Source organism: Pipra filicauda, unplaced genomic scaffold (genome assembly GCF_003945595.2).
Source record: "Pipra filicauda isolate LSUMZ 115617 unplaced genomic scaffold, ASM394559v2 scaffold279_size1008630_pilon, whole genome shotgun sequence".
NCBI lineage: Eukaryota > Metazoa > Chordata > Aves > Passeriformes > Pipridae > Pipra > Pipra filicauda.
Window position 1 is genome coordinate 843,192 of NW_024104397.1, and position 27,704 is coordinate 870,895.

Sequence of the window (27,704 nt, forward strand, 5' to 3'; positions counted from 1 at the left end):
GACATCACAAATTACACTCTAAATTATCATGGCTAAAAGTCTAGCTATTTATCCAGGTCTGAAATTAATTAAATTTCTACCTTTTCAGGTCCCGACCCAGATGCCTATTGATGGTTTTGTTTGGGTTTTTTTCCTCCCCTGCTGCTCATATCTGTTTTTCGTCAGTTCAGTTCTGGATGTTGTCTGCTTTCTCCTATAGGACTTGGATGATGCATCGAACTGCTTTAAAGGTCTCCTCCCCCACGCTCATCCACCCTGCCTGTGACCCTGTTTTGTGTCTGAAGTGACTAAGAGTCACAGGCCAACTGCAAATCAGAGGGTTGCCTTGACATATCCAGAGGTGATAGGAAATTTTTGTCTTTTGAAAGTGCTGAACTGTTGCAAAGTAGAGTTTTCTATAGAGGAATGTTTACAAATGCATTTGATTAAAATTTTCATTCACAGTTGTAAATTCTACATTGGTGTTCATTCATAAATCTGTAAAGCCTGTCACTCTCACTCCAGTGAAAGTAAGGTGACACTGAAATGAGGAAAGTCCTTGTTCCATTGACGTCTGTGGGGATTCTGCCACATATGTTAGTGTTTTACTCCCCCTTCTTGTGTCTCAAGCTCCATAAATTTGGCTTTGACAATGCTTGGTTAGGCTATATGCAATTCTGCCAAAAGAACTTACCTGAAATTCCTGTGTCTGAATAGCAATTGCCACCAGTTTGGGTATTTTGCTCTGTACCCCAGTAGAATTTGCCTCCATGCAATCTATGAAGTTGTCGAGATTCTATGAAAATTTTAAATTGTAGATGTATAAATTTCCATATGTAGAATTGGGATTCAAATATTTTGAGTATCTACTTCTACCTTTAATTCTCACTTTATTTTTGGATCTGAACATGTCAGTCAAAATTCTTGTACTTTGAGCTGGAGAATCAGAGGGAAGTCACTCTGGAGTCACGTATTCTCAAACTCCAAAAGGAAGACACTTTTATGGCCCAGTCTATAGCATAACATCCCAATGATGAAAAATGAGTCTTGCAAAGGGCCCAAAACTGAAAAGCACCCCCACAAGAACCAGGCATTGGTGACAAAAATTGCCAAGTCCTCCACTACTTTGATATTTACTGTGACTGAAGCAGTGCACCTGATTGTATGAATTTTTTTTTTAATCTTTCGTAGCTGAAACAGATGGAATCTCTGAGACACACAGGCACTTTTTAAGAGACATCTTCCCCCAGCTTTGATTACTTTGAAAAGTTAAATTTCCACTGGCAGAAAACAAATCCTAATTCAAAGCCTAGATACTTACAAAGCTCTTTGGTTCTTCCTCTTTATCTTGTTAGAGGATTCAAGCTGCTAATACTTAAATATTTTGCAAATTAGGCCCTGAGTATCTCATTTTGCACAGAAAAACATTCCATTTTAATTATTTTGTTGAACATGAAAGCATGTCTAGCTCTAAGCAACCAGGCACTCTGCAGCTCTGATTAGCTACCCAAATATAAGCATTTTGCAGCTTTGATTACTCATCCATTAGGAAGAGTTTCTAGTTTTAATACAGAAAGATTATATTTGTAGCAAACTTAAGGCAAATATTTGATCTGAAAACAACAGAAATGAAGGCTTATTTCTTCTTCTCAAGGGACCTGACATGCTCTGGCCCATTTGGTGCTATATCATGGAGATGCTAAAATGTGTTACTTGAAGAAAGAAATTTCTGAATTATACAGATGTTTTGTTCAGAGTGCCTCTGCTGTTTCTCTGATGTGAAAGAACCTGCAATAGAAACAGTCTAATCAAGGATGCTCCTTGAGTAGTCCTCATGCTGTGCTATTCGAGAAGCAGTGGCAGCTGAAAGGAGGAAGCTGAAGGGAGCTGGAAGTGGTACACGTTGTGAAGGATTCAGTCATCTTTAAGATCTTGGGGAGTTAGGTCCAGACACTCGTCTCCTCAGTTTGCAAATTCTGAACCATGTTCTTGATATAAAATTCAGATTAAAAATATTTCTTACCAAACTTTATCCTTCAGTTTCATGTGGTATTATTAAAGGACATATAGTGTATTGCAATCTTGTTGTTTCCCTTGCTCCAATACTTTGCATTTCTGAAACTACTCATTCCGAAAGGCAAATTCTGTTCTACAAATGCTGTTCTACAAGAGACAGTAATTAATACTGCCTGTTTCAACCAACTTCTGAAACTTAAAAAAAATCTCAAACCAATTTTTGACCTACTCCTGTTTATTGGTGGGATTCATGGTAACAGATGTAGAAGTAGAAGGTGTTTTTGCCCTGCCCTTCCATTCCTGATCAGTAAAACATTACTTTAATTTTAATTAATTTTCAAATAATTTCCTCAAAAGAGGGACTATGAAAATGACATTCTAAAGATTGGAGCAATGATGGATTAGTTTGGTACAGCTCCTGCTTCTGCTGGCAGGGAATGATTCATGTGATATTCTCTCTTCATGTCACAAAAATTAGGTTTCAAACCCTTTAGTCATTCTGCAAAAGATGCCACAGTAACACAGCACTTCGACCACTACAGAGGTTTATAATTTAATTAATAAGAAAATTTACCCCTTTCCCCCTCAGTCCTCGTTTCTCTTTTACAGACTTGTTATCTGGGGAAACAAGCAGCAGGGTGGCTGTACTGATGATCAGTTTTCTATTACTTCTTTCCCAAGGGAGCTTTGCAAACTTTAAGTACTCAAACCTCATAAAAACACAGTCCCTATTAATGCAAAGCATCTGTTATTTAGCTATACACTTTGCAATTGATATATTAGCCTGTTCCAGACATGTTATTGGGTAAACAACAATTAAACAACTGAAGAAAATAAGTTAAATAGAACACAGGACATCAAGAAATGCTCTATACAGCCTCTCTAAGTAGTGGAAACTGTCCTGAAAATGAATGAACAAACTGGGAGAAATTTTCTGTTGGAAATAATCCAAAGACACTGAGATGATTGGAAATTTTAACTGCAAGAAGAATTTGCATTCAAATACAACTCCTCATTTCGCATCAGGAAAACTCTCCAAGAAGCTGATTTCTTCAGGATCTTTGCACAGATAGGGCACCCCACCACGGGGAGCCGTGTCAATGCCTCAGCAGCAGACTGCCCTGTGGCATGAGACCGAGGGATGTGAGCAACTTGGCCACCACAGCCCTCCTTGTGCTGGCAGAACCAATTTGTGGCTGAGAATGGATGCTGCAAGCTGCCTGTGTGTCTGGTTATAAATGTGTTGTGCCTTCATCACAGGCACAATCTCGGCCTCTCTCTACCTGTGCTGTGGCAATAAGTGCAGCCAAGACCATGAGCTTCTCAGGGACTGAGATAACCAGATTACAGAACATCAGAGCAGCACTCATGGAAATAAATGCTCAAAGACATTTTTGCGTGGGTATTTCCACAAAGACTCACTGATTCTTACAACCACAGTGATAGAGAGCACAGATTACAGGACAATATCCTTGCAATGTCCTTACTGATGCCAAAATCAAGAGGGTAGCATCATTCATGAAACTGAGGCATATGATTTACATGTACCTGTCAAATGTAAGTAGCTCCACAAAGAGGATGTTCTGGAGAGCAGAAGGGACACTTGGCTTGTGGGGACTTGTGCTAGGTTTATGTGCCCCAAGAGTTTCACTGTTTTGTGTTAGTGAACAAAGGAAACAAAATTAAGTCAAAAATCAAACTTCAACTCCCTCCTAGCCACAAACCATCAAACGGGGTTTGCAGCATGAACAGCACAGTTAGGGATGATAAATGGCCTAGAGCAAAAAGGAAAGGATGAATGAGATAGCTTCCTTTGGGGGAAAAATAAAAAATAAATCCTTCTGAACAGACTAGAGAGAAAAACATCTTTACTCAAAAGTCTGGAGATTGAATCCCTGCTTCAGAGATTACCTGTTGTTCATTTCTATTACTGATGCCAATGTGGATTACAGCCACTATTAATAAACACAGTGATTAGCCTTACCAGATATACAATATAAATTTACTTTTAGCTACTTCACTGATGGCAACTGTCCTACATATCCAGTGTGTTCACTTGGTTTACTGAGAGATATCCCTTCAAAGAGTGTCTTTTGAGTATTGAAATAGAAGGAATTAAAAGCATTTATTTCCCATTTGAGATATTTTTCGATGCAGTCTTTTGTTCCCCTACTGTGCATCTAATACACTCATGTAGACTTGCTGCTTCTGGCACAGTCATAGAGATTAGATTTCTGAAATACTGACAGAAGTCCAGCTATTTTACTGAACCATAATCAGAAAAATCTGACTTCAGACATCTCTCATTAAGTGGGAAAATTCATTCCAGTGTCTTCTCTTATTGTCCCCAGAAGGAGATTAGTGTTTAGGACTAAGATTCCATCAGCCTTGAAAAGTTTGACACATCTTATTACAGGGGTAAAGGGAGAAAATAACCCCCATTTCCAGATTTAGTCTTAAATTTTAACAAAAGACAGAGTTCATCTATTGCTTGCTACAGGCATGGGACAAATGGTGCTGCCATTGCTGGTAGGGTCACAACTCCTGTTTTATCCAGGTACACTGTAGCATGCTCATGACACCAGCATGGGAGAGTGGGAGGAAGGGGGAGGCATTGTCTGCAAAGGTGCTGTCTCCATGTAGGCAGTGGTGATGCTTCCCTGTGTGCAGTGAGGGATCTCAGGAAGGGGTCATGATCTCGAGAGCTGATGTGTGTGATCAAGGTGGAGCTGTTCTGTGCTTTCTGTGGCAGAAAACAGGGCACCAGTGGTAGGCTTTTTGTGCCAGAGGCAGCAACTGGAGTTGTGAGCTTGACCTACAGAGTGAAAAGCCAAGGGGATTAATGACACTGGAATACAATTTTAAAAATAAATTTGTAATTAATTAGCCAATGCTATTCCTCAAAGCTTTTAAGCACAAAGAGGTCACTAAGCATATGCTTGTGTTTACTCAATTTGGTGGTACAAAGAACCTAAATAACACTTCAGCACAAACTTAGAATCTTTGAGAAAGGCACTTACAAAATTGAAGTTATTTAGTGCCATAATTACACGCCATATACACCTTCTATAGTGCTTTCAACCATGTCTAGTTGGTCTTCTTTCTTTGCTCTATACAGTTCATTTCTCTTGTCCTTTTACTAGCTTCTGGTGAACAGCACAATCTGCAAAAGTATAAAACACTTATTCTATGAAAAATAAAATTCCAAATTTTCTAGAACACAAGTCCAATTTCAGATCTGGATGTAAAGGATGAAGCTGCTGGCAGAGAACAAAACAACTGCTTTAAGTTTAACTTTGTTTTGGAGAATACAAATCATAAATAAAAAATAGTAAAGTCATTTAGTTCCCACGAGGGAGAGTGGCTGTGCCTGTGCTAACGCTCGAACTAGACCACCATCTGTTCACTAGCTTCAGACCCAACAGGCACCACATGGTCCATGCCTGTACCATATAAATTCTTTTACCTTCAACAAGGGGGTGGCAACACACAAAGTTCTTATTTGGAATATTGCCAGGCCAGCCTAACTCCCATCCTTTCCCTGTGAAAGTGTAACTTGCCAGGGGCTAGATGTGCTCCAGAGACTGTACAACAGCTTAAGTGTTGGTAGCAGCAGAACAGAGCCCATCCTGAGCTGCCGCTGAATTCACTGCTATTCACTACATACAATTATCACCTACAGAATAGTATTCCTGAGCACCAAAATATTTATTTTAAGAAGCCAAAACAGAAGAGGTCTATTGAACTTCAGTCTGACACTCCAGAATGACATAGCACCGGGGAAAAGAAACGAGAGTTTGTAATTTAAAAATGCAATCTTGCTGTCTGAGCTCACACTGCAGCCCCTTATGTTTTCTAGTACATCAGCCAAAGCAGTCTCTTTCAAGATCTTATTGCATGCTATTTTAGTGTAACAGCAATAGCTTTTGAAGTTTCTTTGATGTGCAACTTGTTACTAGACGTGATTTCTAAAGAATTAGACTAACCTGTTCTCACTTTAGTAGAGACATGGCCATCTGCCTCTCCCACACATCCACTTTATCCTCTCACAGTGTTGCTCACACTTTTAAGTGTTGTTCTGCATAAACAGGATAGGATCTATCATTATATTTAAAAAATTTCATGTTTGCATCATAAAGAGTCAGTTTTTGAAGGGGCTTCCTCCCATCAGAGCTGTCTTTTCTCATTTAACTCCTAAATGTGTGTCCTATGCCCTAAATAACTTAGCAATCCTTTGTAATTTCTGCTAATTTTCCTCCTGAATGACAATGCCTGCCTGAACACAGTGTGGCCTGCATTTCTAGATACCCTAAATCTTTCCATAATTGCCTTCTAAATATGCTTTGCTGTATTTCAGATAAAAATCCGTGGCAAATGAGACAAATTCGTTAACCCAATTTGCTGCCTGTAGTTTCCCCAGACACTGGGAGCTGGCTCATATTATTGTTTTCTTTCATGTAGTTATTGTCCAGAAGTAGAAAAAAAAATCAGTTTGTGATCAACAGGGATTTTTTTCATTGTTACATCTGTGGAGCTGGCAGCAGACTTGCACAATTACATTCTGAAATTGATATAGACTAAAGGTATGCCCATGATATCTCTTACCTCACAAATGTTGGATGGGTGCTTCTTAATTTAGACTCTACTTGTTTTCTGTACTTATTTTATTGGAAGTTATGAGTTAAGTGAAGCTTTTGGGTGAAAGTCTCTACTTATAATCTTATTTTCATTATTCCCTATTTAGATATATACAAGCTATAAGATATAAATAATTGTTAACAATGAGAAGGAGCATTCATATACTTTATACACGATAGAAGTTTACCATGTGAGATCATTATTATTTTCCATGGTTTCATGCATTCTGTCTGTTTGTCCCAAGCTTTAGCCTTGGCAGACCAAGAGCTTTTCTCCTCTGCCTGGATCCTAAACGTGTGCAGAGCAGGAATACCTCACTGTCTGACATGCAGCCAGGGTATAGCTCTCCCAGTACAGATGCAGTTTGGCTTTCCCTCAACTTTTCCCTGCTGAAATCAAGAGCTGAAAGAGACTCCAAATGCCCGAGAAGGGTTGAGGAGTTCTGATGAAAGAGGAACGCTCCATCAGGCAGTTGTAATCTGTGTAGGTCAGTGCTGGCATAGTGCATGTCTGCAGAGTGTTGGGTATTGTATTAGTATTGCTTTTGGAAACTGCATCCAGTGGTGAATGTAAGCTCGTGTTTTCAGGAGGGAAATTAAGTAAAGTGTGGGCTAAAACTTGGAGTTCTATGTGGCTGAAGGATGCTGAGGCCCTCAGAATCCCACCTGAGGCAAGTGCTCTGCCAGACACCAGTGCCCTGCCCCATCCTGCTGAGCATTTCCCCTCCCACCAGCAGCCCAGTGCCCTTGGCTGAGACCAGATTGTGCCCACTGCAGTGCTCTGCTAAGCAGAGCTAAGCTCTATACATCAAATCATAAATAAAAATTCATGTATTATAAACATTGTAAAAAGACTCAAAACAATTAGAAAAATCACCTCTTTTGCTTGCAATAAAAGAGAGAGAAATGCAATGTACTGCAGAGGAATAGGGCAATTATGCATCTTCATCAAACCAAAAAAGTTCGTCTGAGTGGTAACAAATAAACACTCAGTTGATACAATCTAGAGCAGTTAGGGAAAGCTAAACAGTGAAGTTTATAGGGCAGAACTTAAGCTTGACTTAACATTTCTGGGACATCTGCTCCAATGTTTGACCACATTCACAATAAAAGCTTTTTCCCAATTTTTAAGTGGAATTTGCTGTATTTTAATTTGGAGCTATTGCCTCCTGCCCTGTCACTTAGCATTGCTGAAAAGAGCCTTGGAGTTTCTCCCCATCAGGTATTTATACCTGCTGGCAAGATCCCCCTGAGCCTGCTCCTATGCAGGTTGAACAATCCCAGCTCTCTTAGCCTCTCCTCATATGTCAGATGCTCCAGTTGCTTCGTCACCTCTGTGGACCTGCACGGGACTCATCCCAGTATGCCCACGTCTCTCGCGTACTGAGAGGCACAGCACAGTACCCCACATGTATCTCACCAGGGCTGAGCAGAGGGGAAGGATCATCTCCCCTGACCTGCTGGCAATGCTCTGTCTAGTGCAGCCCAGGAGGTTCATGACTATCTCTGCTGCAGAGGCCTTTTCCTGCCTCAAGCTCAGTCTGTTCACCAGGATCCACAGTGCCTCATATCTGCACAGCTGCTCTGCATCTGGTCAACCCCCACCGTGCAATAATGTATGGGTTATCCAGGCCCATGTAGACAACTGGAGCTGGGTACAAATGAAAAGACTAAGAAACCTCCTAGCTGGGATTCACAAAAGTCAGTAAGATGGAGATGGAGTCCTCTGAGAGACATGCATTTGGCTTTAGTTTAGCCTCTAGGGAATTCAGACTTTGTGTATATCCCGATTCCCAGGAAACTGAGTTTCCTATGCATTACATTGAGGAAAATCAGAGCAGACCATGTAATTCTACTTATCCTCTTGAGGCTGGGTCCAAGCACAAGTGGCTGCCATCACCAGAAAAGCAAGGCAATACCCATCAAGTACAGGAATCAACTACACTGACAGTGGTGACCAAAGAAAAAAGTGGCTTTTGATTTCTGTCCCTACTCCAAAGATCTGGTGATTTGGGTTTTTTTTTGGTTTTGTGATTTGGGTTTTTTTGGTCTGTTTGGGTCTTTTTTGTTTTATTTTGTTTAATATTGTCCAACAAAATGTATAAATAATCCTTGTAGCAGGGGCAAGGATTCACCCATTTAAGCACTGTAACTACTACTATGCTACTGGCAAACTACACTTTCTTCAGGAAACAAAGTCTGCTTTTTTCAGGATGCTCATTCTCCTACAGATGACAAAGGATGCTGTTATATTATCTGTCCATTGCCAAGGACAGCAAGACAAAAGGTGGTTGTTCAAAAAATTAGACTTGCAGTATAATTATCTTGTTCAACATTTTATTAGAGTAGCAACAAAAATCCATCACAGATTAATCTCAGCAGTGGAATGCACCAAAGAATTACAAAATGCTTCTTTTGAACAAAAATTGTTCTACATTTATCAATAGTACATTTCTCTGCACAATTTCACAGTCATTTTAATTAACAAATGTATAAACCACATGCAGTGTCAGAATGAAATCAGAATTATTCTGCCTAGGTGAAAAAGAAATCCCTTCTAAACCAGTTACTCTTACATGGTTTGGGGGAATTCAGATTTCCAGGATTCAGCTCCCAAATTAAGGAATTCTGGAACTTAAATCACTTTGTCTGGGCCAATTCACTGCTATTTGAAGTATCACTTTGTCTCAGTAGTAACAAAAGATTCAGGAGAAAACAAACTCTTATTGAAAAGAAGAAAACATCAAATAAACAATTCTGCCTGAAGAAGAGATAACAAAATACTGAAAGGTCATTTTTAAATTTCACTGCAGTTTGTACCAAATGAAACAACTGTACAAACACGTAGTTAAGAAATGAATAGGCACATGCAGTATCGTTGACAGAACAATTTAGCTTTGCACATTCTTGAAATCATATATATTTTTTTCCATGGTGACAATGCTCAGATCTGGGTTTTTTTGGTTGGTTGTTTTGATGTTTTTTAAATAGCTTTATAAAAAACAATGAAGAAAAATTTGTCTACTTCCGAAGGCTAAGTAACCGACCTGAGCCTTTACTGTGTAGCTGGGGAGTTATGGCAGCAGCTCCTGAAGTAGGATCATTCCTTCAGGACATTTTTTTAGATAGTTGTTTTTGAAGGGATGCTAATGAGACCAGTATCATTTGATTTATGCCATTTACTTCCACAGGAGTGTCATAAACGCCTTCACAATACATTGCAGCTGCTTCAATATCTTTGATATATCCTTAACTTTGACCTCGAAGAGGTCATATGATAATTCGAACCAGACCTTTCTCATCTGGACAATTTACCAACACAGAAGCTTCTGAAATCTCAGTATTTCACAAAGGAAGCAGCATAGCCCCAGAAGCCAGATGCTACAGCATCATGTCTTCTGTTACATTTTGGGTAAAGTTCCAAATAAAAGTGCAATAAGAATGCAATCTCTCGCATCAAAGACATTAAGTAAGGATATAGGCATGGATTTCAATACTGGTACCAATCAGACAATTTTTTCAAACTAAATGTGGCAGAGGAATTTACTATCCACAAAATAAGTATATAAAGATAAATAGTTATATTACTGCAGTCAGTAGTTGACATTCAGTCACTTTCACTTCTAGTAAAAGAAGTTTGATATCATTATCAATAAATTTAAATCCACTCAAATTTTTAAATAGACACATGCCCACATGTCTAATTTACAACATCTAGGCACAAGAAAAAAGGTTGATTGCTGCTATAAACAGAAGGGTAAACACAGAAATAGATCTAAAATCACATTAGCGTACCTGACAAAGTTTCACAGTGTTAGCTGTGGGAATCAGTATATAATTAGCGTGGATTTCATAATTAACATCTATAAAGACACAATCACAGCATGTTATGAGTTCAAATCACACCTTACCTAAAATCTGCAATTTTAAATATTGCATTTTTGCACACAATTTTGCAAGCATCATCATTTCTGTTTGCACAAATAAATACCAGAAAAATTCCATTTCATTTGTTATTCCAAGTGATGGTGCATACAAAACCACATAGATTTTAGCCCTTGATGAAACCTCACTAAGAATATGGACTTAAATACCTCACTTGAACATCTGAAACAAGAAAAAACAATTATGGAAGAGAGGCTGAGAAAGCAGAATTGACTTCTGATATTGTCAGTCTATAAAAGCTGTAGCTCAGTCTGTGCTCTGAAAAGTGTTGAGATAAAAGTGTTTGTGTTACTGTCATTAGATGAATACTGATCTCAGTCCTTACCCTGGCAGTTTTGCTCCTCTCTGGACAGTCAGGATTCTGTGTAATGCACGCTTTGCCTGATGTGAGTCCTGCCCATCTGCTCACGTTTTAAGAAAAGGAACTAGTTCTACTACCTCTTTAAAAAGACTGGAAAGCAGAGCCTGCTCTGAAAGGTGCCTGACTGAAAACAGCATGTGAAGAGCAAAAGGATTTTCCGACACCGGCGCCAGCTGTGGCCACTTCTACACCTTCTGCCTCCAGTTCAGATCTGGGGATTTTCTCTCATCAGCTCCAAGTGGTACTGGCTCACTGACACAAAGCCTTTGCTCAGTCAGATACAGGAGCTTGCTTTGACTTTGAATATGCCTCTTGGCTAAGCAAACATAAATTCCTGCTTTAGGTTCCAGATAATTTAATTTCTCTCTGATAGGTGCTTTGGAGGAAATGTTACACAGGTGGTGGTACCTCTCCTTGACTTGCACTTGTGGTGGCAAATTGTAGCTTTAAGTACACGTGAGCAGTAAAGTGCCATAGAACCCTGTCATTTCACATCAAGCTCTATGAAGCAAAAGTTTATTCAAAGTGTATGTCACAGCTATAGAATTCTGTTTATGAGACAACTGCCAGGTACTAACTCAAGAATACATTGGTATCCTTCTCTCTGATTCTTGAACCCCAGCCGACTTTGCTCACTTGGGTGCCTGTGCCTTACTCTGTCATTTTAGTTTTTCCTTACTATTTCAAAAGTAGTCTGGATAGCCCCCTTCCAGTCATGTGGGTGTTCAGGTGCCACAGTGCTGGAGCATCTGCACAGAAACAGACCCCACCAGATGTGCCTGGTGGTCTATGCTGCTGAGGCAGACAAGCTGGCAAGCCTCATCCCCCCATAAATAAGGAAGAGCCACAATGCAGAGGATTTAGGAAAGATTGCAACACAGCCTGCATGGGTTCTGCAGCTGGGTTTGCTCCAGCCAAATCTCTGCCAGTTCCTAGAAGTTGGTCAGACCTATACTGCTGATTAAAACCTCCTACTGTTGGTCCCTCCCTTGTCCTTGCCATCACTCTGCCAAGCTAGAAAGTCCCTGTGGAGCTCTGCAAAGTTAAAACAGGAGTTAAAACAAGGGTGCAGACAGAGCAGGATACAGACTGTTCACAGAATCACAGAATCACAGAATGGCTGAGGTTGGAAGGGACTACAGTGGATCATCTGGTCCAACCTCCCTGCTCAAGCAGGGTCATCCTAGAGCACATAGCACAGGATTGCATCTGGATGGTTCTGGAATATTTCCAGTGAGAGAGACTCCACAAAGTCTCTGAGCAATCTATTCACTTTCTTCTTCCGATACAGAGAGTATTGAATAGCATCTTTTAGATGCAGCAGACACAGGTTCACAATTCACAAGTTTAACATTTAAATTGGAGGCCTATCAGGGTATTTTTAGATCTCTTTAAGTTTGCAAACATGGCTGAATGTAAATGAAAGTGATGGGGAACTGGCAGGGTGTGCAAAGTAATACTGGACAGGAAAGCCTTACAATGCTGGAGGGGCTCTTTCATCCCACTCCGGATAGGTTTTTTACTAGAACAGAAAGGTCTTTTTTCAAGTTTCTAAATGTCATATACAAGAGCTGTGCAAAATGTTCATGAAAAACAAGGCACCTTCCTCAGTTTCTGTTTCTGCTGCACAGAAATGGGAAAATATAATTCTAGCAAGAACAAGAGCTGGTCTAGAGCAAAGCCAAAGCAGTACATGCTGTTTTGTCTGCAGCTCCAACACGGAGACTGTGGCCTCAGGCTGCTTATCATGGTTCTGCGTGGGAAGAGCATGGAAGCGACTATGCTGGCAAGTGAGAAGCCATGGTGACTTCTGTTCTGACAATACTTTATGTCCTAAAGTATTCTAATAGATAAACTTTGAGACAAAAAATTTAAAGTTGTCATTTTTCACTGAATTTTACTCTTTTCCCTAGACATTACCTATATTGAGGCTATAACTGCCCTGCAGCGCTCTTAGGCAAAATTGCTATTGAACAAGGTAAGAGGAACTGGTGAAAGCCTGTCCAATACTCTTTAATATGTGTCACGTTCTGACAGAATTCAATAGTAGCTGAGACTTACATTTAAAGTGGTACATCTGTAAACTAGATTGCTGAAAAAACCAAGATATTTAAAAGTTTCTTAATAACTTTTTGTTTATTCCCTGCTGCAATTTCATTCAATGGTCTTCCTATTTCATGCTGCTCAAGGTGAAAATAAACCCAAGAAGAGAAAGATTTTTTACTCTTTGCAATCAGATACCTGTTATTAAAGTGTACTATGATGCCCACAATTGTATTTGCTCTGATGTGGGATGAGGGAGTCACTGGCAGGTAATTACTGTTATTGGTGGTTCTGGCTGCTGTTGGACAGGCCCTACTGGTACTGCCCAGTGCAGCCACACAGAAGGGCAGCTCCTCTCCTTGACTCCCAGATTCACTGGGAGCATCAACCACTGCACCACTCTGCGTCCATGGATGTGTCCTAGGAAGCCTTGCTCTTCCTGAGAATGCAGACCACTCTTCGGCCAGTTAAAGAGACAAAGCATTTGGGTATTCCATGGAAGCCAACTCACCCTCCTGAAGTTATATTGTATTAAGTGCTTTGTTCAGTTAGTCTCAGCTGTATATTCTTTTCATTCCCCAAGAGGCTGTTTTTTCTTGTAGGGCACAGGCAGATGTGTAGAGATATATAGTAACTCTGCAATTCTGTGAGCAGAAATGTCTTTACATTTCATACAGTTCATTAGGAACAGAGCATCCAAAGGTCTTATATGGCTGTGTACAACAGAAGAAGGTGTGCCTCAGGCCTGAAAATGAGGAGAGAAGAAGTAAACTGAAAAAAAAATTTTCATTCTCATACCACCTGCAAAAACAAATAAAAACTAAGCCTCTCTATAGATCATCTATATTTATAAGTTCTAAAGTATACAGGTCTACAAACAGCATTTAAGTAGTATTGTATAAAAAAGCATCATGAAATCAGCAACATGCATCATGATGTAGAAAAGAGCTGGATTAGAGAGAAGTGCTACACATGGGGATGTTGCTGCTGGCACGGAAGTGGGTTGCGCTTCCAGCACTCTCAGGACCAGAGTGCTGGTGTGCAGGAGAACCCTCTTTTCTCTTAGCACCAGCTGCATGGTGGCACTGGGCTAGTTAACTCCCAGCTGGAGAGAGGGGGTGAGATGCCAGAAAATGCCTCATTTCCCTCCCTGCAGGCAACCAGAGCACAGCTGGAGGAATCACTGAGCTCAGACATCCACATCACCCTCCTACCAGAGGTATATGTGAGGCACCATGACAGAGCACCACTTTCTGATGCTCCACTATTGCCCTCTGCTCCTCAGAAAACAAGGCTTAACTTGTGTGTTTGTCCTTATCCTTCCCCATGCTGCAGATCCTCCACTTCCTATCGTGCTTGGCACGCAGTCCTTTGAAGCATTCCTTTCCAGACCTGGGCAGTACTCCCTCCCTGCCATGCCCTGTTTGGTGCATCACCTGCTACCCTCAGCCTTTCCCAGCCCTCTGCAGTGCTGCCCCAGCTGAAAGCAATCTCAGCACACCCACACGCCCAGCAACATGCTCCAGCTCATGAGGACTCCACACAAAACACTGAAATGTATTAACTGTTACCTCAGATGACAAACATGTATCACCAAGGGACAATTTTGCAGAGGCCGGGTAGGTATTGGTAACAGTAATATCTTCCAGCTCAGTGCTGAAGTGATCCGAATCTTTGATGATGTTATAATTTAGGGCGACACTGTAACTGGCAGGTTTCTTCTCCTGTTTCTGCTGGTAGTTGCAGAGTTTCCTGAAGGCTGCTCTGAATTTCTGGGACATGAGATTGTAAATTACAGGATTGATGGCACTATTTAAATAAATACAGATTCTGCAAAATAGCAGGAACCAGTTTTCTTGGAAAGGCCTGGAGAGAAAGGAATTGACCACAACTAGTGTGCGGTAGGGCATCCATAGGAATGCAAATAGGATCACAACCACAGCCAGCATCTTGGTAACCTGGGGGAACACAGAGGTAGGCAGAAGAGGGCAGAGGGTTAGTACTCACCTTGAAATGAACATGTGCATTCCTACACCTCTAGAGCCAAAGCAAAACTATGGACAGGCCTTTCAGTGGGAATTTCTAATGAATATTTGATTCAGAAAGTTTTTCTAAAGTAAGAAGGACAAAAAACTTGGTTCCCAGTTCTTCCTAGTTTTTGTTAAATTACTCTTTCCAGGTGATATCACAGCCAGATAATTGCTGTAGACCTTAGATTTTTCAACTTCTCATACATATGTGTAGAAGTCAATTTGTTGGTTTTGTTATAGGTGTTATGATAAAGAATGTGATGAAGAGCAAAGTTACTCTACAAATTGACGCATCTTTATCTATTTGCCTTCAAATGTACATATTCAAAGGCTACAATTTTATCTTATAATTCTACTCCCTTAACCCTCACTTTTGATTTCATTACAGCTGTGTTCAGTAGAAGTAAAAAATGAGACAGAAATACTATCTCCTTTTCTTGTCACCTGATACATTTAATTATGACTTATAGACTGTTTTTTCTAATTTTCTATTGCACGTTTTATAGAAACAAATGCAAATGTGAATGTCCTAGGTAGCTCAAAGGATGATCTTTCCTTATCTACAAATCACTTCTAAAAGAGCAATTCCTGTGAAAATTGCAGCAAGCAGTGAGGTGACTCAGTACAGACTTGCTCTGGCTCAGGAAGTCTCAGGACTCCTCACCTCACCCCGGCTCAGCTTCACCCTGTGCCTCCAAACTGAGCAAATCCATTCAATGGAGAATAATCATTCATCATGGAAAACAATCCACATCTAAAGGAAGAAAGTAACTATTTGTGGAGATTGGATGAATAACTGGACTGAGCCTAACTAACAGATGTGTTGCAGCAGGTAAGTCATTCAGTAGATAATAGTCTACACAAGCATCAGAGTATTTTACTACCAGAAGCTCTGCAGGGCACTTTGTTACCAATCATTGACAATTTACATTTCTCCTGAGCATGTCTTTAAGGAAAAATTGCTGCTTTCTTGTCCACACCAAAAATCTTTATTGATATGGATGGGGCTGCACAGAAATAGTCTAGAGGAAATTTTGGTCCACTTTGTTTAGGTAAACTGCCATATCTTTTTTCAAATCACTTCATATGAAATAGAACTAAACATCATTTGGGAGGGGGCTAATTGTTTGACATCATGGAGTTCTAAGAGGACAAACTTTTAAAGAATGTACTTTTTATTACCCATAAGTGTATACACCAAAGCTCTCTGAAAGCAGCAGTATTAGCATTCTCATTCATTGCTCAGGTGAAGGCAAGGATACACTGATTGCTCTTTTCTTGTGGATGTGCATTGCATATCCTACATGCAGAGCACAAATTATTCCTAGTTAGGGAGATTGAAAACATGATTAAAAGGCTTTGAGCAAATCTAGCTTAGTGCAAATTTCAAGTATATTTTGGATGGCAACGAAGTGCTTGAGACTGAATATGGTGCTGGTTGCACACATTCTTCAAACCCTATCTTTTTATTTCCGAGAATGTTCTAAAAATATTTAAAATGTATTTTACTAAATAGATTCCCAATATTTTAATTCTGAACTAGTATTCTCCTTTTCTTTCCTGCTCCAAAACCTTGTTATTCTAAGGAAGTGTTTTTATTATACATTTTCATTACTGGTACTCAAAGTTTGGTAGTTGTTTCCTTCTCCTTTGAACACTAATCTTTCTTACATTGATAGGCAGAAGTGATAATCACTCTGGTGTTTTAAAGGCATGTACTAATATCTTTCTTGTGCTTGGTGGTGTTCCTTGCAATGCACAGAGATTGCATATCCCAGTCCATGTTTTGTAATAAAAAGGAAGTTATGCAAGGAAGAGAAGGATTAAATAAATAGAAGGATTAAGGTCTTGATAGGCTAACATCACAAGTGAAACCAAATTATAAGATTGAGGATTTCATGTAAGCCTTACAAAACTTATCTTGCATTGCAAGCTGAAATCTGTGCTTGCTCTGCTGTGACAGAACAGAGAGATTTCTCAGGGGAGCAGGTCATCGTAGACTGCACCACTGTCTAAGACAGGACTTTCTCTAGAGGGTAATCTGCCTGTTATAACTGACCATGATGACCTTAGATGATTTGATTGGACTAAGCAACCAACTTTTTAAGACACACATAATGTTAAGTGAGCTGGATCCCACCTTAAGTATAAACAACATGTTTGCTTTCTAAGGCTGTATTTATTTTTCACAGTCCCCTTGATACCTGAGGAAACTAGGAATTCCTTTAGGGACAGTATGAAATCTACCTGCAAATATGTAATTCAGTCTTCATATTATGAACATACAAGAAAAACATTTGGGATCTGTGGGCTGAGCTATATGGGATAAAGTGGAAGTGTGGGAGAGCTCAACACAGCCAGCATCAAGATCTGATCTGGAGGACCAGGCGGATGAGGAGCATGTGCAAAAGGGAAAAGGAAGCACACAGCTCAGATTGTGATTCCTTGAGCACATCAGCCAGAAAATGTATGGACTCTTAGCTGCTATAAAAAGAGGTCCCTTCCTTGTCTTCCCACCTGCTTCCCATGTCCCATGCTCTCTTTTAAAAGATAATGAGCTGCTTGCCAAGGTAGTTCAAGAACAGATACTCCTAGAAAAAAAGGATTTCATTTTCCTCACATTTTCAAAGTTTTCTTGTATGTCAGTAAAATCCTTTTTATACCCTTCAGTTTTACGTTCTCTCTCTCTTGTCTTCCTTGTGACAATGCCAGGGTCTTCAGGACATTTTCTTGATTCTGAGCAGAACAAAATTATTCAGATTTTCAGAAGAAAAAACATGAAAATTTTAGAAATGCTGAGAGATCCTAGAACTTGTGCTGCTAGAAGAAAAGAAGCACTGTTAGCAAATTTAAGCACCTCCTCAAAAACATAGCTTTTGTCCCTCGTACTCTATGCTGTAAAAAAACATTTAATATTGGTTGCTGTTACTTGTTAGGGAACCTTTGTTTTATTGCAAAATTTGCTCTGAATACTTTGAATAACATATTTTCTATTAATGAACCGACACCTTGCTTTCCCTCTTGACCCCTATTCAGTGCTGGAATTACGTCTGTTTACATCAGAGACTGCAAATATCCTTTCTAATGAAATTGAACATGGTCCATCCATTCACCTTCAGGAATAGAACCTCACTCCCCACTTTTCATGTATATATATATGTGTGTGTGTGTGCATGTGTATATATATATATCTATATATATAATGTTTTATACATATCCTGAGCTTCCCACCCCTCCTTGCCTCAGCTTAGGTAGCTGCCCTCCACAGTTGTAAGGAAATGGTTATTTTATTCTATATTTTCTTCTTCCTTGAACATAGAGCTATTCTAGGTGCCATATCAGGGTTGTTCCTCCATTGACCTGCTCTTTCCATTGGTGTTTTGTGTGAGGAAGCATCCTAGGTATTGAATTCAGGATGTTTTCCAAGTTGGACTTTGCATTTTTAGTCCTTCAGCTCCTAATTCTGGACTAACTCTCATACTAGCAACATAAGTAAGGTATTGTCATTTTTTGAGAAAACAAATGAAATTGCACAACAGTATGACTCACAATAGAAAGTATTGACTGTCTAATCCTTGGAAGCAGACATAGAAACACAAATATGCTATATGCTATATATATATATGCTATATGCTAACACAATAAAAAGTTAAAAGGTTAAAAAGAAAAAGGTCTAAAAAACAACTGGACAATAGAGTCTATCTCTGTCATGAGTTGGAAACAGCTTCAGATAGTGCTCTTCAACTAAAACACTGTATGACAAGGAGAAAATGCTTTCCTACCCTGGTTAAAAAGTTTTGACCTTTTTTAACAATGGACCACTTTCCAAACATAGATGATACAGTGGAAAGTGCCATGAAAATTAAAGAAAATTATATGACTTGGCAGTTGGGTCATGCTTAATCCAGATTAGTCAAGCAATCCAGGTCAGATTAAGGGGAGGAAATGACTTTACATACTGCCATGTTGGATTAATCATCATAAAAAATGGTTATGAGACTCCTTAATTAAACCTTCATGAGGATTGAAGAAACCTATCTAACTTACTGTTTAATTCTGTTGTATTATATAAGTGTAAATTCATAGTAGGTTAATTATAAGTATAATTATAATTATAACAATACTACTACTAATAATAAGTAGTAGTATTAGTAATAATTATAAGCATTCAGTGGAACTGTACTGAATTTCCATGTCCAAGTTTTACAGTAGCAGGTTGGAGGGGTGGCCTCTCTGATAAGAAACCAGACACTGCCCCGAGCTGGACACAAACAGTTCCATCCAACTCCAACAGGTCCATCAGGACACAGCTGAGCCCATCAGCAAAGCTGGTGGTGCCTCTGCAAAAACATGTTTAAGGAATGGCAAAAATGCTAGAAAGAGAGAAAGAGGGGATAAGAGAACAAAAGAATGAGAAACAGCAGGGGAACACCAAAGTTGGAGGAGGAGGTGCCCTTTGGCAAGGTTGGCACTACCTGAAGGGACTGCAGCCAGTGGAGGAACCACACTGAAACAATAAAAGAGTGAGAAGGAAAGAGTGACAAGAGACCAACCTCTGCAACCTGACTGTAATACTCCCTGGCCCCACACTGCTGGTTGCTTCAGGGAAGGGACTGAGTGTAACTTGTGACTGTAACAGTGGGCAATAAATTGGCAATATTCATTTTCCCCAAGTCAACTCTGCATTGCCTATAACAATAACTGATAGTTTGTCTGCCTGTTCTTTTCTCCCCATCCTCAGGAGGAGCCAACCCACCACAGAAACCCGCGCAAATTTAATTTTGTAGAAATGTTCTTGGATAAATATGAGAACTGCCACAGAAGTAGAAAGTGTACACCACATTTTCAGTCACATTTTCTCCAGATCATATGCTGGGCATTGCATACAACTCAATCCCTGTAATGCAAAGATAGTTCTGAAAAGACAGATAGTTTCACGACAGCAGGACTCACTGTGAGGCCAAACTAAACTGTCAGCTACACCTGCCTTTGCCAGTGCAGCAGGAAATTTTCACTTGTGTGTCTTACTAACTCCTGAGGTGCTAGATTTTTTTGAATGTGGACTTGTGTTTTCTCATTTTACACCACTAGCTGTCTTTTTCATGCTGCTATTATATAAAAAATATTACTAATAATGCCACACTATCCTTACTTTGCTTCCCATGCTGTACTGAATGTAAATGCAGGCTTTACTCATAATGAGGCTACTTTAAGCAATCAGGTTACTTAGGCTTTTAGAAAAAGTCTTGCTGTCTTTACAAGACATAAAAGATATCACACTATAATCTTCACCTTTTGCTTTCATAATAAAGCAGTATCCATATCCGGCAGTTTTCAACGTAAAAGATTTGTCTGTTTTTCAAGTGATGCTAAGTACATGTAATCAAGCATGTGTACTCAAGTGATATTGAGAACTTGAAGATCAGATTATCTTCTTCTACTAATTAATTAAAGAAAAACAACATTAAACAGTTCTTATCTGACTATTAACTATAATTGGCAACATAATTAAATATAACCTAGCCCACAAGTTTCTGCTGTGCATTTAAAAATAAGGCTCTAGTGCTCTTCAAGTGCTCGGTGCTCTAGCAGGAGCTCAGTTAACTTTCAAGGTCCGTGCCATTTCTGTAATAAGAAAATGTGGACCCTCTCATTAAACAGTAGCAATCTACATAAAATAAGAAGAATATAGGGGGCATTCAGGTTGTCTGAGCAGGTGCACAGCTCGGTTTTGCTTCCTGAGGGAGCTGTACAGTGTAGGGAAGCAGAAGCTTGGGGAAGCAACCCACTGGGGTACTATGCAGGGGCAAGAGCCAAGCCACTCAGCACGGAGCACTGCTTGCCAACGCTCACATCAGGCTGCCTGCTCCCAAGAGCCAGCTGTGAAGGATGCACCCTGTGTTTCTCAGCATTGCAGCAGCTGTGCTACTTGCTGCATGCTGTGCGAGTATGAGGCAGTGTGATTTACTGCAAATAGCCAGGCATCAATCTACTAACTATATTCTACTGGTATTATGACACAGGTCAGCATACATATTTAACAATACAAAAAGAAGCTAGTCAAACCTATACACCAGTTTTGAGCCATCAATACATAAAAAGAGAGACAGAGTAACAAAGATATTTAGCATTTACAAAGCACTTTTATATACAGATTTCCTTAAATAGACTTTTTGCAGGAGAGTTAGAGACAGGAAAAGTGGCAACATGATTGTGTTTGCTGAGTGACATGCTACCTTAACTGGGACCAAACCTCAAGTCTCCCAAACTCCCAGGCTAGATCCTACTCTTCAGATCCCAAAAATTACTCAAAAGTCACTCTATATTTGGCAAGATTACTAACAGGCTGTTAATAAAGAAACTATAGTTGAAAATATTTCATTCATAATTGATGTTTCCTAAATGCTTTTTAATATGGGAAATAAAATACTATTTCTTTTTTGGTCCTTGCAGTAGGTAATAATGAATAGGCAAGAAAAAATACATATTTATATGTATGTGTATACATATCACAGAGTTTCAACTTGACTAGTTAGCAAAAAGGGAGAATATATTTTACACAGCTTCAGAACAGTGAACTCTAAAACAAGTATGCTTTACATTTCAGAAAGACATTTCAAACTGCTGTTCCTACCTGCCTTCGAGAAGCAATAGTGCTATTGAAACTTCTGTTAGTCATCTTGGAATTCACAGGCTTGCTTTGGTGAGCCATATCATTCCTCCATGTCTTAGAGTTTTCTTTTGGGTCCGAAGGCATGGGGTTCAGGAACAGTATTCTAGCAATCAGGCCATAGAGCACAGTTGCCAATACCATTGGCACAACATAAAATATACCAAAGTCCATCATGTAGATAGGAGAGTAATAGCTCCTGGACACCTTGTAGCCACATGACACAACAGTAGTCTCTTTGTAGGCTACTGTATTAATGTCCAGCAAGAAAAACCAGAGCATACAGTATATGGAGGTGAAAGCCCAGACAAAAATAATGATCTTTTTGGCTCTTGAAAAAGTGCACAGGAATTGGGCTTTGATTGGGTGGCAGATGGCTATGTATCTCTCAATGGTGAAGGCAGCAATGGAAAAAGAAGAAGCATTGATGCCTAGATACTGGAAATAAGTGATGCAGAGACACCCCACGTAGCCATACACCCAGGATCTATACAGGCTTTCTGTGATATTGGGTAGCCCTGCAGCCACAAGCACCATGAGATCTGCCACAGCCAGACTCACCAGGTAGCAGTTAGTGGGAGTTCTCATGTACTTGGTTCTGAGTACCACCAAAACCACCATGATGTTGCCCACAATGCCCAGTCCACAGATGAGGAGAACCAAGAGGATGGTAACCACTTGGTATTCAACTGTAATGATCTCCTGGCTTGATAGTGGCAGTACAGTTTGGTTCTGCTTGTCCCCTGTGCCATTCTCCATCTTCACCAGCCCACTGCTGCTTCTGCCCAGCACTCGATCTCAGCACCTGTTCTCCATGGTCATGCAAAAGGGTGAGTGGAGCAGAGTGTGGGTGATCTGCAGCTCCAAAGCACATTCTCCATGTAGTCACAGTCCCATTCCTGTGTCATCCTCCACTCCCCCGAAAGCACCTGGACTTTCAGTCTTTGTAAATTCAACTACCAGGCAGGTTAATCCCTCTAAGACTCCAGCTCATTTGCACAGGTTAAAAGGATGTTTTCTCATAGCCGATTTGAGGCATTCATGAAATCGAGCGTGTGGAGGTGGGAGTTTCCTCCCTGCAGCGGCAGGGAAAGCAGAGCCCTCCTGCACCACCAGCTGCTAAACACCGCACAGGGTTGAGCTGATCCAGCCCGGGCAGACCAGCATCACCGCTTGCCAGGAGGAGTCACAAAGCGCCGAGGGTGGAGACAGCAGCAGGACGTGAAAAGAGAGGGATTTGTAAAGGTTTTGTGCTTCACACCGCTTTCCCCTCTGTTCTCAGATGGCTATCTCACATATTGATCATATTGATCCACGCTGGCAGACAAAGGAGAGATGACAGGCAATAAAATTACACCAGTTTCAAAAATTCTAACTTCCCCATGTCCCTGTCTTTGTGAAAGTAATGGTAATTTACATTTGCCTCCTACTTTGCAGGGGTCTGTAAGAGTCACTTCAGGGCTTAGAAAGAAACACATCCCAGCTTTTGAAAATTACAGGGAAAAAAATGTGGTTTATAGACAATTCTCTTCAAAACCTCTATTGCTATTGCTGTCATCACTCCCAAGCCCTTTCCTCTCTTTTCTGAATTGTAGCAAAGCAATAATAAAACTATTACAGTACAAATTGCTTCTTAATGAGATCAGTCACACACACGTGCATGTGCACACACACACACACACTCCCCACCATTTCCTTAAGGAAGAGTCTCCTCTGGTTGAATAAACTCCTCCGTGATAAATCAGGTTGTGGAAAACCCCAGATGAATCAAAGACTGGTAGAAATAACTGCTTTGAGCCATGCAAATGAAGTCTTACCAATGCAGTAACCCAGCCGCACCTGGAGATGAATGCAGGTCTTTCCTGTCTCGTTTGCTGGCAACCTAAATGCCTCAGTGAATGAAACAATAGCAAACTTTCTGCAGGGTTCTGTGAAAGTGCCCTTGTCAACTCCCCACCGCAGCCCCTCAACTCGTAGTTTCTCCTTATGCTATTGCATTAAAAGGTTAAAGAGTAAATTTGCCTTAAAATCCACCTTTTTTTTTCCAGTTAGGGCAAGTGCTTTTGCTCTTTGCTCAGGAAGGGTTCAACAAAATACAGTGTTACACAACTGAGGAAGGGCAACTTGGATTTCAGAACAGTTTTTAGTGTTAAGAGAGAAGGATTAGCACAGGCACCTGGTGCCAAATTAGGATTTTTAAATAGACTGAAACGACAGGTGGTGACAAAAAGACAGTATCACCCGAAACAGAGAAGGAAAACAGACTCAAACAATTCCAGAGGTTTGAAGCCACTCAGTAAAGTTTTCTAGTCTTTTTTTTTTCCATTTGCCTGTTCACATTTCAGTCATAATCATGTGCTTATCTGTAGACCCAAAAGTATTTAGCGAAGTAAAGCAAATATTGTTATTCCTGTTTAACAGATGAAGAAACATGGGTGAAAAGAATCAGATTTTTTGGCCTTGCAGTGGCCTATGGGAAAACACAGGATACTGCTTGCTTGACCAACAGTATATCAGCAGAAATGTATCATGGGTCTCATCTTGATTCTCCTCTATACGATCTGCAGAACCTGTTATTTTGCACACAGCTGAAAGAGAAAGAAGGTCAGCACTGCTGTAATACCTGGATGTCATAAAAAGGATTCCTCCCAGCCCCTTCAAACTCCACAACATTTTATCCTTCAAACTGGACAGACTACCCCTTAGCAATCCATGCTTTTAAAGCTGTGTGACTATAGCAGGGATAGCTACAGATATTCAACCCCATAGAATAAAATACACCACGAGGTAGCCCAGTAGTGAAAGATCACAGAGTTAGTGTCAGCATTCAGGGACCCTGCAGGGATCAAACCCATCAGGACACTGAACCAAAGTTCAAAACAAGAAACTGATTTAAATGGCACCCTGGATAAACCCCTTAATCCTCAGGGACCTCAGCTGAATTGGAAAGTTCTGATGCCTCCTTAGACTGATTTCTCTTTCTGACACCTTTTTGCCACACTGTCTTACCACGAATGCTCGTTCCTCATGCTTCTGCATATTCTGCCAACTTTTGTAGTCAATATGGATAATCTAAGTTGAGGCTAAAAACTAACACATCTGAGAGTATGTAAGCATTTGTTGTGCACGAAGACATGGCTGAGGGCACGGGATGCAGAGAAGCTGTGGAATATTTAACAGGCCATGTGACTTTGAAGTGAATATCAGAGGTTTGGAAGATGTGCAAGAACATAGTATCTGATGCTTGCCTCATTCCTCTGCACCTGCTACTGGTCTGTGTCAGAGATGGGATAGACCATCTTGTCTCAGTCACTTTTTATGTCTTTTTATCAAGTGTTGCACTCTGGTAGTGACAAAAGTATAGAGTTGTCACTGTATGGCTATAGGGGAGTAAATCTATAGGAGGCATTCAGAGGATTTTGACAGTATTAACATCCTATATGAAATATTTCTCTTTTCTTTCCACGCAGTACTTCTCCAACCTTTAATGTTTCTGTAAAACCTGCAGTAATTGCAGAAGGAATTTCAAGACTGGATAAATGTGTTCTGTGTAATAAAAGCACCTGGTGCTGTGTACTTCACTGAAACATTGTATGATGCAAGTTGCCTGATACATTCAAATTATATAAAGTGATCATCAGTCAGAGGTCAGATACTGAATCTTGGAATCAACTTTTTCTCCCCATTAACGCTGTGTTAATGCAACAGTCAAAACATACTGGCTAGTTTCAAAAGCAGTTCAGCATGAATACATGCTGAATACATGCAAGCCCAGCAGCTCTGCCAGGGAAATTTTGACAGCAGATGGACTGTAGATCACTGTGAAGCTTTTACTGCGTATCTGTTACCCCATTTTATACCCATACCTGTTGGTCCAGGCATCAGTTGACATTGCATGTACTAATGAGGACAGATGCAGTCAGCAAGTCAACAACAATAACTAGAAAAACAAGACCTGTAATTGTGCTGACTTTTGCTAGTACATTTTTGTTGGTACAACTCCTTGGGTAGGAGGGAGAGGGGAAGGCATCATGTTGACACCACCTGTGCTGTGTACCACTTAGCCAACAGTATTTGTGCCCAATTTTTTTTCCCATTTGTGTCAATTAAAATGTATCTCTGCTCACTTGAGCAGACATACTCACAACAAACACATAACAAACTGTCTCATAACTCTAAGCACAAACTGAGATGGAACATTGAATCACTGTAAACAGTTTACCCGATAGTTACAAATTATTCTTAATTCTGTTTCCCTAACTCAGATCACTTCCCCAGCTGGCATTTTCTGTTTCAAAAAATGACTCTGCAATTTCGTACTCTATTACCTGCCTGTACTCAGGGTTCATGAAAAATCACAGTGAAGTTGGATTCTTTACTCTGCATCCACCTCCGATGAATTGCTGAGCGCTTAGTGCTGTACAAATGTTTCCATGGCTGCAGTTTGTAGAGAACAAAAGCCACCATCAGTAATTGTTTCAGTATCATCCGAAGGCTGGCTTTTAAAGATGGTATCGAGTTACTGGCATGATCAGCTCCAAATGTGTTTGGGATTTACACTGGATGGTTAATAATGTAGCAACTGTGGTGAACTAGAATTTATCCTCCTACATCTGCTGCACCACATGGCTGTGTTTTTGTGCTGATGCAGTGAGCCAGTGGATAAGTGTTTGGTTTGTGGGAGAAATCTGCACCTGGAAAAGCCTTTCATGAGTAAAGATTGTGAGGAGACCAGATACCTATTCTGTGAGATAAATCTCATTACCCAAGACAGTGATCCTTCTTTCTAAATATTTTTTGTTGCCTGTCACTGGAGAACACTGAAGTACTGCTAAAATCATGAGTGGATTTTCCAAAAATGCCTAAATAGTTTAGGACTTATTATGAGTTGGAGACTCTTGCACTCTTACGTATACTCGACAAATTCTATTGATTTATGGGCTTTTAATCTCCACGAGAGTGCAAATCCTGTCTCAAAGGTGAGTTTTACTGTATTATATTTATTTTCTTTCAATCTTCATCTTGGACTGGTGTTGGCTCAAGGCAAATAATAAGGAATTGTAACTTAATTGTTCTGAAAAAACAAGAAAATTAAAAAAAAATGGATTTAAGCAATCAGTTGGCTCACATGAGAAATTTGGTTCATCTCTTGCCTGTCAGCATGGTCACTGGACCAAACCACTGGTTTGTTGAGACAGAACTGGGATCATGTGGCAAAGGTGGCTGGAAGGACTTTGAGGTCTACACCAACTCAGGTGGAGATAAACTGTACAAGAGCCTGATGACGGAGCAGGAACTTTGCCAGAATAAATATAGAAAGATCACTCAAAAAACATTTAGAGAGGAAAACTGCTTTTATGATTTTATTATTTGGTGAATTATTTGCATTCACTTGGATTTGCCTCTTAAAGCATGATCAGCTAAGTCAAAATCACCACAGAAAAGTGATCTGAAGAAAGAAGGGGTGTAGTTCAATAGGGACAAACGCAAAGCGGTACACTTTGGTGGGGGCAAGCAGGTACACAAAACTGATGGGGAATAACTGGAAGAGGAACAATTCTATAGAAGCAGCTCATCTGATCCCAAGCCATGCATCCATCAGAATGAAGGGCTAACAAGAAGCTGGTGTGAAATCAAACTTTCTTCTGGAGTGTATCAGCAGAAGCATCTCCAACACGATGTATGAGCTCATCCCTCACTGGATTGTGTCCACTTTTGGGTGACACCTTTTGAGATGTGGATACAACTCAGAAGAGATAGAGGAAAGATCTATCTATGACAGGAAGACCCATAGGAAAACAATGAACAAATGTATGTCACTTACCCTTCACAAGAAAAGGCTGAGGCTGCAAAATAAAAATGACTGATCTGCTTTCCACATCCATGATGGAAATAATAATTTGAAACAGCAACAGGGAAGACCTGCATTGGAAAAATCATTGTAAAGATTGAGGAATTTACCAGTAAAGAGGATTTGGAATAGACTATGGGGGGAAGCTAGAGGCTTCTGCATTAAGAATGAG

At 40.2% G+C, this 27,704-nt stretch overlaps 1 protein-coding gene across 1 annotated transcript; it reads right to left on the minus strand.

Moving 5' to 3' along the window:
* Window positions 1–12,090: 12,090 nt before the first annotated feature.
* Window positions 12,091–26,071, minus strand: TRHR (thyrotropin releasing hormone receptor). Its single transcript, XM_027743290.2, has 4 exons — window positions 26,010–26,071; window positions 21,646–22,998; window positions 14,553–14,939; window positions 12,091–13,726 (listed from the first exon to the last, which is right to left on the minus strand). The coding sequence occupies exons 2-4, from the start codon at window positions 22,438–22,440 to the stop codon at window positions 13,721–13,723; spliced, it is 1,188 nt and encodes a 395-aa protein (XP_027599091.1). The 5' UTR covers window positions 22,441–22,998; window positions 26,010–26,071; the 3' UTR covers window positions 12,091–13,720.
* Between the last annotated feature and the right edge of the window lie 1,633 nt (window positions 26,072–27,704).